This window comes from Neolamprologus multifasciatus, chromosome 18 (genome assembly GCF_963576455.1).
Source record: "Neolamprologus multifasciatus chromosome 18, fNeoMul1.2, whole genome shotgun sequence".
Classification (NCBI taxonomy): domain Eukaryota; kingdom Metazoa; phylum Chordata; class Actinopteri; order Cichliformes; family Cichlidae; genus Neolamprologus; species Neolamprologus multifasciatus.
In genome coordinates this window covers 12,585,177-12,604,726 of record NC_140456.1, presented here as the reverse complement: position 1 = coordinate 12,604,726, position 19,550 = coordinate 12,585,177, and the positions used below count along the sequence as shown (strand labels likewise).

General features: G+C 43.5%; 1 protein-coding gene across 14 annotated transcripts in view; it reads right to left on the bottom strand.

Moving 5' to 3' along the window:
- LOC146497447 (receptor-type tyrosine-protein phosphatase F) overlaps window positions 1-19,550 on the bottom strand; it is a 162,425-nt gene that overhangs the window by 38,267 nt on the left and 104,608 nt on the right. For 4 of the 14 annotated variants that reach the window (XM_085142115.1, XM_085142118.1, XM_085142125.1 and 1 more), the window contains 8 exons: window positions 17,755-18,024; window positions 15,977-16,558; window positions 15,545-15,678; window positions 15,048-15,192; window positions 10,612-10,917; window positions 9,642-9,835; window positions 1,654-1,771; window positions 723-1,295 (listed from right to left, as the gene is read on the bottom strand). In XM_085142115.1, the coding sequence (XP_084998241.1) occupies window positions 723-1,295; window positions 1,654-1,771; window positions 9,642-9,835; window positions 10,612-10,917; window positions 15,048-15,192; window positions 15,545-15,678; window positions 15,977-16,558; window positions 17,755-18,024 (2,322 nt within the window). Of the gene's footprint in view, window positions 1-710; window positions 1,296-1,653; window positions 1,772-4,787; window positions 4,815-9,641; window positions 9,836-10,611; window positions 10,918-15,047; window positions 15,193-15,544; window positions 15,679-15,976; window positions 16,559-17,754; window positions 18,025-19,550 lie in introns of all 14 variants that reach the window. The other 10 variants (XM_085142111.1, XM_085142114.1, XM_085142123.1 and 7 more) reach the window with 6 other exon arrangements.

Sequence of the window (19,550 nt, the reverse complement as noted above, 5' to 3'; positions counted from 1 at the left end):
CATCTTGTACACCATAAAAAGTAATCTCTGTGCATAATTTCATTTCACACTACTATAAAGCAGCACACGAGCAAGTCGCCCCTTCAGTAAACAACGCGAACATATTCTGCTGTAATTCCTTATGACCAAACCTGAAAAGCCACAGGAGTGTTCAGAGAACATTAACAATCGCATTCACGCTTGATTACCGATCATACAAAAATAGACTCCATTTCCCTGAGCCTGTCCCATTTATTCCCGCCCATTCACAAGACACCCTCAACATGCCGAGATCACTGCGATTACCAAGAAATGCGTATGACATGAGGAGTGGCAACGTGTGTCTTAAAACAGGCATCGTGCATGGTTATAAATAAGAAATCTTTCATTTATAAGATTCTAAAATGCATGAGAAGCTACATGCTGGGTAACATTTAGATTTGTGTGTAATAGGAGGGAGGACGAGGAGGCATGGTAATGTGACTGTAGCGTGTAATGAGATTAGTACTCTATAAATCAATAAACAGTCATGTACTACAGTATGCTGAGTGGAAGATGGGAAAGACTGCACCGATAAAGTTTAAAACAGAAGCGAGTGACATGTGTTTGTGGTGAGCAATGACATAACTGTGCGCGCCTAAGAGTGCCAATGTTTATGCAAGCACGTCATTATGTTTTCATATCAAATATCTCTGAAGTGTTTATGTATAAATGTTAGTCAGATGTCCTACCACTTATCCTACCATTCGACATGGTCCTGCTCTGGATGCTGGGGCTGAGGGGTCCGCCGCCCTTACTGGTGAACGCCTGCACCCGGATGTCGTAAGTGGTGTCAGGTTTAAGGTCCTGGATAGTCATGTGTGTTTCGGTGGTGCGGTTGGTGCTGTTTGTCTGACTGTTGATGTCCCTGTATACCACCAAGTAATGTGTGATCTTGCCATTCCTTTCCGCTAGCGGCGGGGGCTTCCAGGTCAGCTGGGTGCTGGACTGCGTCAGGCCCGTAACTTGGAGGTTGGACGGGAAGCCTGAGGGCACGTCTTCGGGTGTGCTGATCTCCTTAACGTGAGGTTCGCCGATGCCTGCACGGTTACGCGCGCTGAGGCGGAAGACGTAGGTGGCGCCTTTGTGCAGGCCAGTGACAGTATGGTGGTCGTCAGTCTTTCTCATCTCGCGCGAGGTGTAGGTGTCCTCGTCGGTGCGCTTGTACTGCAGCTGGTAGCCCATCAGCTCCCCCACCATATCCTTGGGGGGCTGCCATTGGAGCAGTGCTGTGTTGCCCATGGTGGTACTAATCATCATACTGGGTTTGCCTGGCACTGGTTGAAGTAGAGATTTAAATAGGAAAAAAAATACTTGCACTGTAATTGCTTTATAAGTGAAAGACATATTTTGAAATTCACATCAAATTTGTGGCACTTAATGAGTAAAAACCTGTATTCTATCTAAAAGCCACAAGATGGCGATAGTTGTGATTGTGAAGTCTATGGAAAAAGACTTGACCTCTCTTTGGTCGTACCATGTTTCAACTAGTTTGATTTTCTTTGGTATTTTTCAGTCATTCATTGGCTAATGATTCGTGATTGACAAAGTCATTACCCAATAAGCAAATGATTTCCAAAGCAAGACTCCACACTAACAGATTCACATGAAAACCCCACTAACACTAATTCTGACCTGCTCCAGTTGTGGTGATGACTTTAGCTTTGCTACGAGCACCATCTCCCTTCAGGGTGTATGCTGCTACAGTTACAGAGTAGGTGGTTTCAGACTGCAGCCCACCAATTATGGCCTCCTGTAAAAGTGAAAAAGAAAAAAAAAAAATCACAAGGTCAGATGTTAACAGGCGTCAGTGAGCCTGAGCGAAACCTCTTCAACCACCCTCTCACACAAGCTCCGATCCCCTGACAAACACACAGCACCAAAGGAAACCGCAGTAAGATTAACCCCCCTTCTCCAACCACGTGTGGGTTCTTGAGCAATTAGCCTAAAAACAAAATATGTCAAACTTTTAATAGAGAAAGAAGGCACGCAAACAGGCCCAGGAACTTTTCTTGGGACTGAAAAGCTCCTGTACCTAACTGTAAGGAACACGCTGAACCCATTAACTAACAAACCAACTAAATTAATCAGAACATCACCCGTGTGTCAGTTTTCATGCCTGCTGCATGGATAAGCATGAGATAATACCCAGAGGAGCTTAAGTTCATCACTAAACAGACTAGTAAAACCCACAAAATAGTACACCGACTGTGGGACTGCTGTTAAAACTCTTTGAAAATAATCCTTCAGATAAATAAACATCAGGATGATTAAAAAATTTTTTTAAAGAATAAGATTATTGGTACTTATTCTCCTCTGGCTGATTGCCCAAACAGTCTCTACACAAAAACACAGACACACTACGGTGAATGAACAAATGAGTAACTCAGCAGTCAGGAATGAACAGACAGAAAAACAACTGAGGTAACACACTGTTACGGGTAACCTGCTGCAGTGCTGGCACTCACTTTACCATACTGCATCAGTCTGAATAAAAACACACCCACACGCTGGTATTAAATACTCTGAGCTTGAACAAAGCCCATATCCAAACAAACAAACAAACAGAAACACACACGCAGGAATACACATACTAATATACATAAATGAAGGATACACACAGTATACATGCACGTAAAATGTGCACATCAGCACGCACACATTGGTATACACACACATGCACACGCACAACAACTTAATGCCTTCGGCTTGAGCGCACATGCTGGAGTTGTCCGGTTCTGACTGGGGCCGCTGAGAGGACGAACACACAGATGCCTACGAGCCTTCCTGCCGGAACTTCTTGCAAACTTCTCAGACGCTTGGAATATTATACGGCCTTGCCCTAACGCTGTTTCTCCAACTAATGAAGTTTTAATTTCCTAACCATAGAAGAACATTAAACAGTCTACATAACCCAGCGCTGTTTGACGGTGGTTTTTACTGCCTCTCTCTTTAAGGGACATTTGGTGCTCCCCTGCTAACCTTTAAGAGGGATGGGGGAAAAATGCTAAATTACTGTATCATAAAGCCATTTTCACTTTATGGAGGAAGTCTCATTACTTTAATCATGCAAAATGGCTTTAACAATCTCAGCAGTGGCAGCTGCACAGATCGGTCCTCTCTCCATTCTGACAAGGTTGATTCAGTTCTAGCAACACTTTTAAAACTCAGCAGAAAATAGAAAAACCCAGGCTTCAAAGTTCCCTTTAGAGCAAATGCTTAGAACAGCACCAAAGGGCATTATAGAGATTACCAAGTCGACTAGTTATAGAAATGGATTCTTCTCTTCAAGCCTCTCAACACCACTATCCTCACTAGAGTGGAAAAATACCAAGAGAAAAATGGGCTGCACTGTTAAAACAAATCCCTTCAGATAACTTTTTGCTCAAGATTAATATTTAATGTCCTCTATGTGCATCTTTTGCTTTTTAACACCAGCCAAAATTTCCTGAAAGCTAAAAAAACTCCCTGAGAACAAAGCCATGGGTCAGTAACGCAGGCTTATGTTTTCAGTGTTGACATCTGCCTCATACTCTATTAGCTACCAAGCACAAAGTCTGCTGTGGCCTAAACATGGCTGCTGAAGAAATAATAAAGATGTGTGAACAGATGTCCTCCTCTGACAGCGTGTAGCTCGCTGTCTGTCAGGTGTTAATCAACGCATTAAGAGGAGAGGGAGAGGAGGCGAGCCTGACTCATGCCATGTGGGTGTAGCTTGAGGAATCCGTGTGCCGTGCAGCCAGGTTTCTGTTTAACTTGGTGCAAATAGCAAATAAATACGACAGCGTGCGCACTTCCCACTGGTTCGTATACGAAACTAACTGATATGATGAAGGAAGAACAAAAAGAGATCAGCCTCAGCCTCTACAGGTGGTTACTGATTCATTAAGTTTTCCATTTGAAATGTTGGCAGGTGAAAAAAAGGAGTGAAAATATCCCAAATGAATTCTTTTTTTGGACTTTATAAAAGCTGAAAACCTTTTTCTTAACATATCTTTGCCCTTGTTTATACTCTGAAAATAGGATCCGTTAATCTGGCAGACTTCTATTGAATTTTTTGACTGGGTACAGTAAGTGGCTCTGCATTTATGCCAGTGCAATATGACGTCTAGGGGGTAATAAGCCATAACAAAGAGCTGCTTGACAGCCACGTAGCAGCGAACTGCAAACCAGGCACGTGAAAAGAACATGAAAGGCTGGTGGCAATTTCGGAGATGTGTGGAGCTGATAAAAGACTCAGCTCCTCCCCTCAGATAGACATGTCATCTGAAACAGCGGGGAAGACAGCAGGTTAGGCGAGGCCGATTAATGTCGGCATCACACAGGGATAGTGACACAAAACCTTTGACTGCACTATAAGCTCAATGGGGGAAGATGCTTCATGCGCGCTGTACAGAATTGCCTCAGTTCACCTGCAACTGCCCAGCTGTTTCTACAAGGTTCTTTCTTCTGGTAAAATAAGCCTGCATCAGATCTTGCTTTGAAGTTGTAGGAGCTCTTAGACTAAATCGCACTAACTCTCTCTCTCACACACACACGCGCGCAAACACAAACACACAAAAGAAAACATTTGGACACACGTTTCGTGCTGCGGTTATGATCTTTCCTGAGGGTTCACACAGACTAGATTAAAGTCACACACCTTGCACAGAAATGAACACACATCCACGCACAACTCATAATCCAAACACACAAGCACCCCCAAACTGCAAAAAGGAAAAGAGCTTGCCCTGCAAGAGAACCCAGCAGCACACATGTGGGTTACTCACATGCTCGGTGGATTCCTCAATATTCCACTGATGGAGAGAAGACACAGGACACAGGGTGGGGAGAGAAATGAGTCAGAAACAACACAACAGCCATGGAAAAAAAGCGCTCGTCTTTTTTTCGCCGACAGATGAATGTAGGTGTCAGCAGAGTCGTGTGGTGGAACAAAACAGTGGGATAGAGTGTGATGGAAGAGAAGGAGTAAAAAAAAAAAAGACAAGTTGAGTGGCATACAACAAATTGCGTAACCATAATTGTAATTTTTTTTTTTATTGTTTAAATGCACTGCCTTGTTTTTGGTTCGCCTATGAATCCAACAAAAAGCCCCCCTCTTTCTCAATCAGGAGACTTCTATTCGCTATGATGACTATTACACTATGGATAAGAACTGTAAACTCTGCACAGTCCGTGAAGCATTTCCTTTTTTCTTACAGAAATTGAGGGAAGGCCTTTTATTCATTATATTTCAATATGTATTCAAAATGTTCTCCTTGCTCGCTGTGCCTGGCCAAGTGATTCCTGGGGGAAGTGAAAGCCCATTTTGTGCCGCGGGGCTCCGTCAGTGCCGAGCATGAAATCCTATTACCAGTGCTGCTATGCTAGCCCTGTGACATCAAACCCCATCGATGCAGAACGCCACCGCTGCCGTTTACCAGCAACGTGCTCCACAGTTCAGTTCCTGCAGAGGGGTTCACTGATGGGTGGCCCGGCTGACAAGGGGCAGGAGAGATGACACTGTTGACACTGATGAGGGACAAAGTGGAGAACAGAAAAAAGGGGGTGGGAGTGCGGGTGAGGACGGTGGAGTGGAGGAAAAAAATGTTATCATTAGGGTGCACGAGTATTGTCACAGCTGCTTGTGGACTGTACCACTGAGGCGAACACTCAAAGGGGAGAAGCAATTGACGTGGCTGGGACAAAAATCAATATTTAACCACCAAGAATTACTGTGAATGGGCCAGTGCCCCCAAATGTATTACATAATATTAACTCCAGTGGCGTTGTACTTGCTAACACTTGTGTCCATTAACTATACAAACAAGACCAACTTAATGTCATGCGTTGTCAAACACTGAGAAAACACACGAAGAGCTGTCTTCATCTGCCCAGCATCAACACTTTGCAGGATCATTTCATTAACGTGACCAGAGTTTAACCGGGCAGGAGTCTGCAAAAAACACAAATACTTGGAAGTAAAGCCGGTCCTCCTGATCACCCATCACTCCCTCCTTGCTGTTCTAGGCTTTCACAAACAAAAGGAGCAAGCCTCACACGCTGCTGATTTATTGTGCGGTGGGGAGACGGTGTTCATCATCCTCTATTGACTGTTGGCATATCAAAAGACAAAAGACCCAACTTTTCCTCCTCCCTGTGGATGGTCTTTATTACCAAGCAGTTAAGTGAAGTATGAGCAAGACCTCTGTAAGGTCTCAGTTGTGACTGGTTGAGGCACACGGCACATCAAAAACTGCTGCCTCATGCTCCCCAGACATAACGGGGCACTAAAGAGTACCATTAAAGAACAGCTGCTGCTTAACTCCATGAATAACAGTTTGCAATGTTCCTAATTGCTTAATTTGTTTACTGTCAACTTCACTCAGTATGTCAACAGAGCAAGCAACACATTAAGGTTCACAAGAGTTCCTATCTCATCTCGGGCTTAATTCCTTCCTATCGGAACTGCTTTTGCTTCTTTCTTTCTTTTTTGTTGCTTAAATCCATGGGAGAATTATAAATTATCCTCCATTTATATTTCAAATGCCAACGCAAGCTGAAAACACATCATTGCTGATAAGCGTCGTTTGTGGAAACGGAGCGGTATAATTTGCAGGCGGGTGAATGCAAATGTGATGACATGGGCTGAGATGTGTGGCTATAAAAATGGGAATGAGGGGGGAACGAGTGATGTGGAAGAGAAGGAGCTGTCATGATTGATGGAGTGAAACGGGCTGAGGTGCTTCTTTTCTCTTTTTTTCCTCCCCCCCCCGATTCCTATTCGACGCCAATCTGAGGCGGCGAAGGCCGTAGAGGCAGTGAAGCATTGCCTCGCTCACACAAACTACAAAAACGCATGAGTGGTCAAACAAAATGAACCTGGAAAGTAGTGCTGAATAAAGGCAAACTTGTGAAGGAAGGCAAACTTGTGCAGAAAATGTATGAAATCACAGACAGCGGCTAATGGCTTCAAACTCAATCACAGCACTTTCTGCACACTTTTATGGATGTGTATATGAAATACACTGCCACAGAGGTTGCCGCGAGTGCACCGTGATGGAGCAGACCGTGTGGTGTGGGAGCTGCCAACTCAGGTCCAGGCCACTTTTCCAACAGAAGTATTTGCAAAGGGGTCGATAACATCACACTGTTAACATGGCCTCTGGTTTAAATTTAGCAGGGAAATGAGGGCGCTGTGTGGGCTCCTGCTTGAAAAGAAAAGAGGCGCTTAAACCGCCCACGCACAGCCGAGCTCTCCTAGCTCTCCTCCCAGTATTTCAGCTAACCCTGAGAGAGGGCGAAAAGGAGAGGAGCCAGAAACACAGAGACAAAGAGAAGGGGAAAGGTGATAGCCATTTTGACAGGATCTGCAATTCAATCAGTCGGCTTAGAATCGTGATTGAAGGTGAGGCTCAGGTATGATGTGAGAGCCCTGGAAAATTTGGATTTTTCTTTTCCTCTTGGCAAGCTTACTGTGAATCCAATTCAGGTAAAAAGGGTGGATGTGGAACCGATTTCACAACACATTAGGGAAATTCATGAGAGAAACACTATGGGATGTGCCAGGATAGAAGGATATTGCTTTTTTTTCCGTTTTATTCATCATCAATTACAGGTGTGCGTATGAGGGATTTGCATGTCTCTAGGATGACTCATGAACACCTCTCGGCCAGCTGGAACACCTACTACAAGGTCGGTCTAACAAGTGATCGTGTTTGCGCATGTTATCTTTGCTAGATTTTTTTTTCTAGTTGTTGTGGTGCGTGAATGGAAAGATGTGTGACAAAGAAGGGATTGTTCTAAAACCAGTTGGGCGAACAAGGATAAGGGACCGTTGGCTGACTGTGTGGTCTTTAATGACGTCTGGGCAGGTCCTTGCAGGTTGGTTACTCAGTGCTGTCTCTAGAAAACAATCTGTTGAGATGACTCAATCAAGGGTAACCAACCTGCACGCAAGCCTCTGGTAATTACTCAACCAGCTTTTTAAGCAGCGAGAGTGAAAAAGGAGGTCACGGCAGAAAAGGAAGCAAACCGAAGGGAAGGAGAAGAGGAAAATAATAGAAGGTGTGAGAAGAAATTTAGCCGTCTGCCAGGGAGGGGACAGTCTGTTTGAGAGGTGTCCTGGACACTAGACTGGAACATGAGAGCTATCCTGGGCGCCAAATTACAGTGCGTCTTTGTGTTTATTGTGTGAATATGGCACAAATGAGACATGGCAGGGAGAATTGTTTGCATAACAAGTAGGGTCATGTTCAGTTCAGTTTTTCCACAATGCAAAACAAAATCACGCCGAACATGTCGACGTGGAGAAAACACTTACAGGAAGACAAGCAGCCACCATGTTTTCTCCCTTTCCAGATCAAGCGATGCTGTCCTGTCTGTCAAGCACTCTTGTAGACAGTCTGATAACAATGAACTGTCAGTAGCAGCTGCCAAACACTACTGCTGTAAAATAAAGGCTGACTGTGCTCGGGAGTCAAGGCAGTTCTCTCCGTCCAGGTGCAGACATCGACGGGCTGTACTGTATTCAATCACTTGCTGTGGAGACTTGTGTGAGTTTGACAGCCACATATAAATGATTTATGATGTTTTTCTGTTTGTTTTTTTAAATCACAGAATATGTCATTACACAACTGGAATCCACAAGCTCCTACTTCTCATCCCTTGGGATGTAACACACTGATTCATCACATTGTGACTCTAACAGTGTTTCCACTTGTGTAATGATGAGACACAGGACAGCAAACGAGGGTTAATAACTCTTCTCAAAGGGAAAGGCAGTTTGCACTGCTTGGGAACTGAACCAGCAACTTGTTGGTCTGCCACAGCTGCCATTTATCAGCAAACAGAGCTCAGATAACATATATATGTGGGTGGTTTTCTTGTGGCCAGGGAGCACTTCCTTGTTCAAATTAGATGCTTTTGTGGAAGACCACTGAGGGCGGGAGTGAATGCGTGCTCGTGCAAATGTTACTCCCGGCAAACAATCAGAAGGAGGTTCTTAAGCTGGTCTCTCCTCTCTCAAACACAGAGAGAAAAAAAGCAGTACGAGTGCGGTTTTAAGATATTCATGAATCTCCGAATCCCTCTTAAGGATTACAATCTCTCATCCATCTCATGGCGTTGCACAGCTTTGGGCCATTCCAAGCAGCTTGCATTAATGCGTAAAGGGCGGTGTCAGGAAAATAGCTCTAATTTATAAACATGGTAACAAGGCAGTGCATATGTATTACTGCTAAAACCGCAAAGAGAGGTGCATTGATTCCACTAAGCCACGTCCTGATGTAACACATATAAAATATTTAATAGCTATTACTGCAGAATTAAAGTGGATCTTATTAGGACAGCTAATCCAAAGCTGTAGGAGCAGGGTACCAATTTAGAGTCAAATGTCACATGTGGAGAAAGATGAAAAAGACGAAGAAGAAAAAAAAAGAGGGGAGGATGGAAACTCCAGTTGACAAGATAGAAAATCCCATGTGTGTCACCCAGTATGGGGGAAATGAAGTGTGAACTCAGACAATGGAAGAGAATAGGGAGGCAGCAGGGAATGAAAATAATGGTAAATGAGCATAAAACAGATATAGACAGTGAGGAAGAAGAGCAGAAAGACCAGGCAAGAGTAAAACATCATGCAGTACCTGGGCCTCTGGCAAAAAAACATCCATGATGTTAGGCTGGCCTCGCGGTTCTCCGTTTTCGAGCCGGGAGAAGACGACCTGGTAGCCTCGGATTTGGCCGTGCTGCTTCCCCTGCAGGGGTGGCTTCCAGGTGACTCGGATAGCTGTGGAATTTATGGCCTCAACCTCCACTTTCCTGGGGGGTGCTCCCGGCACTGGAAATCAGACAAGGACGAAGGGCAGATTAAAAGAGTAATACAGAAACACAGACAGATGGAGGGACAGTGGAAAGGATGAGAAGAGAGTAAAGCGAAAGAGACAAGGTCGTGACTTATCTTATTTTACTTCGTTTTGTAAACAAATCTAAATTCTGGGGTGCTGTGTATAATGAAGTGATACATGTACTGACCATGAATTAATAATTTCTAGTCACTTTAGACCTTCTAAGACTACTGCGTCCCAAAAACACCCCATGTGGGACAGCATGTGGTCTAGCAATGTCTGTAATGCTCTTAATTCCAGAATGAAATAAGCCGTGTTGCAGCAAACTTCAAACACATTAATTATAGTCGACACTCTCTTAGGAGAAGCCGCCCTCTATCACACTGCAAACAAAATGAGTGAGAAAAAGGGGAAAGAGAGAGAGTGAAAAAGCGGGAGATTTGGTCCACTTTCATTCCTCAGAACAGTAAAAGAAGACAAGAAGCCAGTGAAACCAGAGTGGTGGAGAACTGAGGCCTGGGAGTGATCAGTCTTAACCCACAAAAGGTGCAAAGGCCATAGACAACAAGCTGGAAAGAGGAGGAAACAAAGAAAAGGTGACCCCTGCTGCCACGACCACCACCTCATTATCTCAAAATTCATCAGAAGGACGAAGGAAATTGTGGTGTAACATCTGAAGAGGGTGAAAGACAATCGTCAAAGGCTGCCGCAAGCAACAGAGAGGAAAACAGTTTGAGAGCACTCTGCTTCAAGGGAAGTATCAACCTACCATCCTCTTTGGTTCTCATCCTCACTGGGGCACTCTCAGGACCTGGGCCCACATCAGTGTGTGCCCTCACCCACACTTGATACTCAGTCCACTTCTCCAGGCCCTCCAGCACATGGCTGGTAGCGTCTGCACCGATCCCAGTGACCTCGTGCTTGTCCGTGTCCTCTCCAGCCAGGGCCTGGTAGCTGACTGTGTAACGCACTATGGCACCATGGCGGCTAGCGGCAGGTGGTGCCACCCAACTCACCTTGAGGCTGGTGGAGCTAAGGCTGACCAGTTGTACGTCCTGAGGAGGGGCGGACGGGGCTGTAGGGGGAGGGGAGCAAAACCACACGAAGGAAGGGCACGGATCAAGCAAACAAAAAATAAAGTACAGCACAAGCAAAAAAATAAGGGGAAATCTATGGAAGCTTTTTGTATAACAGTCAATATCAAAACTTGAAATTTCATATTCAGAATCACAAGGTATTTTTTATATTTCAAATTTGTCATTATACTGTATGAATACAGCACAGCTCTATTCATACCGGGGACCTCGTGCGATGAAAATTTACCCTTCGCTGTCTGTTTCCTGTGGCCCATTCACACACGATAAATATTCTGTTTTTAACTCGAATGTACTAAAATCTGATGTCAGCGTGTGTGTTTCTGTTTCATCATCCTTTGAGATTTCCCTGAGCAGGAGCCCTCCATGAATGGGTCTTCACGCTGTGTAGAGATGTAAGCCTTAATGAAAACACTGGTAGGTAATTTGCAGTGGGATTTTTCACTTTACATATTCACATGAGATTAAGATCATGTGACACCTCCACAATTACTCCAAACTGCTAGAGGTCCACAGTTTACGGCAGTCCCGTGTAAATATGGGTCATGTAAATAAAATCAGGTTCGAGATGAAGACTAAAATTGCTTTTTTTCCCCTTGTGCAGATGTTAATTAAGAAATTCAAATCTTTGTGAACATAGGCACTGAATTTGATATATGGTATAGGTTGTTGCTTTGTCCCATCTCCCTTTTATTCTTATTTCTCCCCTTAACTCCCAGTCGGTCACAGCAGATAGCTGCAACTCTCTAACCTGGTTCTGTCAGAAGTTTTTTCCTCTCACACGGGAGTTTATCCTTCCCACTGTCGCCATGTGCTTTGTTCTGATTTTCTCTCTTACGTCTCTTACACCTTGAGGTACTTTATACTGATGTAGTGATTTGGCACTGTATAAAGAAAACTGAACTCAAAATCGTCTATGTTCATGTTAAAGTACTAGTACAAGCTAGTTTAATGTAAGAATGTAAAAAGTATAACAGGATTGGATGCACACCACACATTTGTAAAAATTGTAACCAAACTGCTGTTTTTCCAAAGTAGTAAAGGCTCATTTAGAGTCCCTTTGTGCATGGGCAATATATTTATCAATATATCATTGCACGTCTGAATATGAAATTTAAATTTTTAAATTGTGACCACAAAAAGCTTCCATACTGCACAGGATGCTGCCTCCAGACTGAGAGATTGGATGCAAAAACACATTAGCGGACCGTTGCTGAAGCTGTGTTTGGCACTGCATTTATGCAAGAGGCCATGAGAGTGCAGGGTGAGGTGAACAGAATATAAAGTACACCAAAATTCTACAGGGCAACGTTTTTATAAAACCGTAATTTGTCCCTAACTGCCCTCTGTGTCGCCTCTTGCAGGAAACAGAGGTAGAAACAAACTGCCACAGATTTGTAAGTGGTGAACAAGTGCCTGATAGTGTTGACTGGTGTTTGCACATTCATGCAGAAGCTCTGGGCCTGATTATGGCACTTGGCTGAAGCTGAGCTACACTACATATTTAGTTATAGATAAAGCTATAATTTTATAATCAATAACCGTTAGAAACATTACAGGCACTGTCCACGTCTGGTTCATACTCACTGCCAAGAAAAGCTGATTTTTTTTAAATTTCTATCAGATGGGATAAATTCCACTCCTCGCTAGAATCACAGCAGGAACGTACCAGTCCACCTCACCCTGTAATGCCTTCTAATGTAATGGGAAAATGGAGTCTAATAACATTCCTCAAATATATAGTTATTGCATTAAATTTAATTATGGACAACAGCTTCAGCTTAAATACAAAAAACTCTCAGGTCAGGAGGTACAAATAGAAAACCAATGACATACAAAATGAAGAACAAAAAGGGAAACTGAAAAGAAACGATTGCATTCAGACACTTCATGCAACTAGCTAAATCTAGAATTTCTTTATTCAACGAAAAACAACCTTCAAATCAAAAGAGAATAAAATGAACCATGAAAATTCAAAGCAAGATGTTTCTGTAAAAGCATGCCTGTGAAATGTATTCTTTAATAAGCAGAGAAATGAACAGTGAGCTCAAATATTATTCCAATAAACGAATGCCCGAATATAAAACTCGGCACCTTTACAAAACAGCACTTGAGAAAAGAGGAGTGAGTCTCACCAGGTGGCCCCTGATCCACCAGAGAGTAGACAGAAAACCACAAAAACTTGACAACACCACATGTATTAAAAAATTAAAAAGCTACAGACTGAATCAATTCTCATAAGAGATTGCAGTGGTAAAATTGGACGGCTCAAGGACACCACCACAAGAAAATGTCTCAGAGGGAAAAAAACAGGGAACCAAAGAGTCGGCTTAAGAAGGAGATACAATTATTGAAGTGACAGAGCCCAAAATCCCATCTCTATGACATTATTATGACCCCGTTTCTGTAAAATGTGAGAAAAACAGAGACACATGAAATGTTGAAACTGGTTACTTGTTACTTTGGCTCTGTATTCCACCACAACAGAAATGGATGACGTCACATCCATTTTTATACAGCGAGCTCTTCCTCCATGAGCTGATTTTTAGTATTATTAATGCATCTTAGTGTTTGATGTGTTGAACCCACTGCAGGGTTCCTACCACCTTTTTTACTAGTAGAGCAATGCACAGCAAAAATATTTAAAAACAAAAACATGAATAGAGCTCAATACTGTTCATTTCTCTGAGTCTGAAAAAAATGATACTAAATATTTAAATGGAGCACTAGAAAATGTCACTTTCCCACCGCCTGCTTGCCTCAGAACCTTCCCAAAGCTGTTGCTTATTTCATGCACACGATCCTACCAGTGCCTGAAATCCAAATTATTTCCGCCAAATTCTGTGTCTACTGACAGCAGAAGGCACAAGGACCATCAGCACTCATGGTCTCTGCTTACAGTCATGTGCAGCTGACAGAGGTTAGGGTTTCATTTATTTTCTCTGTTCTATGGAAGAAATGCAACTGCATATAGTACATATACAACTGCAACGCCACAGGGGTGACAGGAATATTACTGTTCATCTGATTTTTAATTTGTTTTTACATTTTTCTTGAAATTTTTGATGATCTGTGTCTGTTTGTATGTATAACGTACAGAAAATCAAAATCTGATTCTTACTTCATTGTCCCACTTTCCCCTCCTGCTGCAGCACTGCTTGACAGGCAGGTTTATGTGGCAGATACGAGTAAACGTTAGTGTTTGACACCTGATAATTGTTCATTTACACCAGTGTTCACATTCACTATTTATGTTACTTTTTTGATCAGCCTTAATCTTGAACCTTTGATCATTTTCCATCGTTAAACGTGTCTCTTATCAGCCTCATATCCACTCTGTAAGCTGGCGTCGGTACTCCGCTAAAGAGCTTTTGTGAAGGAACAAACTCATGATGTAACACCTTTGTAAAACTCTGTGCCTTTTGTTCCAAATCCAGCAGAGTGATAAATCTCCTCTCTAGTCGTCTGTAGCGCATCAGTCAGTTTTAGGAGTCACTTTCTCAGGAGTTAAACTTTTATTCACATAATCGCTACAATTAAAAGTTAAAAGTGACATTTGTTCTGTTCTCAGTTTTATGTGTGAGGCACACAACCACCGTGGGACAAGCGCCGTGCCACATCAGCACAAAAATTAAATAAATAAATAAAAGAAAGAATCAGTCAGCTGGCAGAGAGTGACATTTTGAGTGCTGGCACTGTAAAAGCACATAATGATATGAGACAAAACAACAGCACAGCTCGCAAATGTGGGAACCAGACACATTAAACGTACCTTTGACACAGGGCCTGCCCTCAGATAGATGGACATGAGGGTTAGTGTTGGTGACAGAGGGGAGGTGGTGGAAGCATGAAGCTGACCGGGATAGCTGCACTGTCAGCATTTTATGTGGCGCTGAAATTGACTTGACATTCAAGTTGCCCACGCTCTTTGATTTAAGCGCTATAAAACTCTACTTTTGTCTCACTCGCTCAGTCACTCGCTCACACTGAACAGAACAACCTAAACCTGCAGCAGCCGGCTGAGGGTGGCTCTGAAATCACTGGTTAGTGTAATAAAAAGTGGAAAGAAAGAGGACAGGGACAGCTTCAAGACAGACGAATGTGTACTTACTGGACTGGGCAGTGCGGGCCTCGATGGGCTGGGTGTAGACACCCAAACCCATTTCAGAACGGGCGGCCAGGGAGAAATAGTACAAAGTGTCTGGCTTTAAGTTCTCTACAGCATAGGAGCCTGCAGGGTTGAAGGTCACGTGAATCTGGAAGGTGTAACAGTGGAAGGAAAAATGTCAGAAGAACTCATCAGAAGCAAAGACATTCACACAAACCTACTCACGGATTGAGCTGTTTTGCTTTAACAAACTGGAGTTACTCTGCCACTGAAGAGCACAAGTTGCTGTCTCTTATTGATATATGCGTTCATATTTGAGAATACGGTCAAATTTGAGAGCCATGTGATTCAAAAACTATTTGCCCTCAACTGGTCCAGTTGAATGAAAGGACAAAAAAGAGACTCTACATCATCAACAGCAACATTCATATATCTGCAGACTCCCTACAGATATAAGAAAAGACAGGCAGACAGATGCACGCATAGATTTTTATTCTAACCTTATTGTCTGAGCCAGCTTCCCAGTACTGCAGCTCATACTTGGTGATGGGGTCCTGTACGGGCCACAGCCACGTCAATACGATGCGCGTGTCCAGCTCGGCTTCAGCCTCAAAGCTGGATGGCTGGGCAGGGACTGGTAAAGAGTAGGTGAGAGGGCGAATGTTAAAGAACAAAAATAATCAAAGCGAGGATGTTACTAAAGCTCCTGCAAAGATCACCTCCATAACTTTTTCTGCGTGGCAAATGAACCTGTACATAAATCACCTAAAGAGCAGTTTCCCAGACACTCAGTATGCATAATGAACACAAAAGCAGGAAAAACTACAGACCTTCAACTCATTGTATATGCTTAATCACACCTTTAACCTTGTATGTGCATGAATAGAGATGTTAAAAACACTGAAATCCAGACACAGTGGTTGGTTGCTCACCTCCCTGCTGGGTCTTGACTTGCAGGATGTCAGATGGTGGCCCATCACCAACAGAGGTGAAACCCAGCACTCTGAGGCTATAGGTGATATCGGGAGTCAGTCCTGAGATGGTAGTTAGGCTGCTATCGTCTGTGTTGTGTTTATGCCAGGCGCTGAGTGGCGCTGTCATGTCAGAGCTGTAGTAGACTCTGTAGCCCCTGATTTGCCCATTGGGTTCCTCGGGTGGCTCCCATTGAACTAACATTGTGCTGGCGCTCAACATCCGCGCTTGGACGTGTAGAGGCGGTGAGGAGGGGGCCTGTTCACCTGTGCGTGTCTCCACAAGGTCGCTGGGAGGCCCGTGGCCAATGTTATTAACAGCCATGACGCGAAACTCATATTCAGAGTACGGACTAAGCCCGCCGATGCTGTAACGGTTGGTAGCCACACCTTCGACTTCCTGGAAGCCATTGTCGGAGGATTTGGCTCTGTACTGGATCATGTAGTAGGACACAGGTTCTGGGTTTCCAGACTCCCATAAGAGAGTTACACTGGTAGCTGTGGTTTCAGTCACCCTGAGCGAGGTGGGGGGTTTTGGTAAGGCTGAGGAGGGAGAAGCAAAATATTAGCTTTAAAGAACTGAAATGAATTACTTAAAAAATAACAATTCTTGTTACCTTGTGGGGAAAATACACGGTACAGTGCTACATTAGGTAACTCCTAGAAAATAGCTGTGTTTCGTGGCCTAATTTTTATAACAGTCACCACCATTATTCCCCAAAATAAAGGAAATAGACTGAAGTCATTTAGTCCAGCCTGTCTATCTCTCAAAACACAAGCAAACTGTTCTGTGGTGACAAATGCAAACAAAACAAAGGGTCTGCATCATAGCTTCCTTAAAGGAGTTGGCCTGGATTGCCGCGGTCCCTCTAATGACTGTGGCATTTTGTGTATTGACCAGTAGACTGGAAAGTAAATCAATGCAGACAAAAACTGATAAGAAAGGCTGCAACAAGTAAACAACACAGTCACAATGTTGTAAACACAAAGACGGTTGGGGACACATTCATGTCGACAGATAGATACCGAAAAAGGTATCTATCTAAAAAGTCTGCTTCGAACTAAAGGAAAGAAGCAAACGTGAAAATGGCCGATCTTCGGGTTGAACTGTAGACGGATGAAGTGCTTTGACGGGGGTGAGTGATGGAATGAAAAGACACAAAGTGAAGAGGAAGACAACAGAGTGAAACAGAAAGGTGTTTCAGTTGACACAGCAGAGGTTAGAAACATGAAACAGAGATCCAACGTAATGCACCAGGGAGTCTTAGACTCAAGCTTAACATCCCGGTTATTATAACAGTGTGATAATGTCAATTTGATCTCATTACCCCACCCCACTTCTACACAGGGGATGCTAGATATGCTCCAGTGCCTTTGTAAAAGTCTTCATTAAGTGACCTGAATTGATTAGCATTCCTCCTAGACACACAAATATACACAAATAGAGCAACATAAGGACACTTTGGTAAAAGAAAAGTTGTGCATTGTGCAAAGTTGCGCTGCAATTTTACGAAAAATGACCTGAGAATGCAGAGAGAAACATAGATTATTGTATTGGTTTCAGTGCTGCAAAAAAACAAGACTAAAAGCCATCAACTTTTATTTCTCAGTATCAACAAAGAGTCCTCGACGAATAAACCTTGGATTGAGCACATTCAGAGGCATGTAGATGTGGCTTATTAAGTGCCATGCAACCTCAGAAATAAACGGCCACTAACTGGTCTGAAAACAGCGCTCACCTTTGACAGTAACCTGAGCAGTGGCTTCAATCATGCCCAGAGAAGAAATGGCCACGCATGTGTAGTTAGTCGATTTGCGAATGTTAGTGACCTCCAGCACATTGCGTCCCAGTGGCATGTCTTCTTCCTTGGTTAGCTCCTCGTCAGGTGTGGTCCACTTGACGTAGGGCATCGGTGAGCCCACTGCCACGCACGTCAGGTTGACGCTGCCGCCCGGCATCACTTCCTGATTGGTGGGTGGAATGGAGAATCTGGGTGGGACTCTTCGCACTGAGGCAATGAAGAGAAGAAGAAAGCGACAGGAGTCAATAGGTAGGAGATGTAAGGTGAGTATTATTCTTTTTGTTAGTGAGAATGATTGTGCCCTATACAACACCACAAGGCTAAAAGCTAACTGAGAAAAGCTAACAGAATGCAGGGATGATCGCTTTTGTCCAAATGTGCAGGCGAGCACAATGGGAATAAAAGGACTGTCACAAAATGCCTCTGGAAATTCAGAAGAAATCTTTGAGGGGGTGTTTTATCCTCTTGCCTACAAAAGGGAATATAATCAAAATAGCCCAGTTTTTGCTGGAGACTGTGTCTGGCCCTCTTTTGTTAGAGTGTCAAGCGGTGGCGAGAGTTGCATCATTGAGAAACCCTGTGGAGATGCTATTGTTTGATTTCTCCTCTCGCTGCCTCTCTCCGGCTCCTTATGCTCAGCCCGTCTTGCTCTCGCTCTCGCTCTCTCTCACTCCCTCTCTTTGTGCGGTTCTGATATGCAGATAGGCTGACATTAAAAAGGGGTTCCCATGGAGACAAGAAGGGCCCGTTGACGTCGCTAGGGACAAGGCAAACACCAGTGCAGAGGCTCCATGCAATACTGAAAAGCTAGCCTAGAATAAACAGGCAACCAGGATTTACATACGACTTGTTTTCTATTTAAATGAAGATGCGCGAGAATGCATCCCATATTTAAACATTTTAGATCTTTTTTTGGTAACTTTTGGCAACTACAACAAAGTTTTTCACTTCACATGAATGCCTGACAGCGCTACGTGAACATCCATCAGTGTCAGACCTGTTACATTTATGACATGCAAGAATATCAATATAGTGCGTGCTAAGAGTAAGGAGGGAGAGCTCTGACTTCTTTAACCGTCAATACAGCGAAGGCGAAGCCTGGCCAAATATTTAGCTCACCGCAACGGATGCATTATTACTGTCCCATTACATCTGGATGTATGTTTTTAAAGACAACAGCATGAAACTATCCCTGCAGAATTCATACTGCATGTTTCCCCCTAATACACTACAATATCGCTGTCTCTCTCTGGAAAAAAAAAAGCCCTTGACTGTAATTGCTCTTTTGCACCGGTCTACATGAAAATGGATTTTCAAATATGAGTCTCCCTCCACCTCCCCCCCACCCCTCCCTCACCCTTTCCTCCCCAATCTAATTTGAACCGGAACGTCGTTACAGCCATGCTTGTTATTCCCCTCATTATGTGGCGAAATGGAAAAACACAAAAGCACCTTTTGAGATTCCAGTCAGGAAAAAGGCTTGTTCTCTGGACTGCACTATAATAAGGGGGACCTGGTTCATATTCATCTGAATTTTCCCATAATAATTGAGGTGCTGTATTTAGACCTTCTGCTGTTTTAATCAACAGAATCGTCTGGGGCTAAACTACTTTGCTCAATACCACAAAAATATTAATATTCCTGGTCTGAGGCACAAAAAGAAAAGAAATCACGGATGTTTTTTCCTGATAACACCGGGAAGACTAAAGAGGTCATTTAAGCTTCAGCACAAT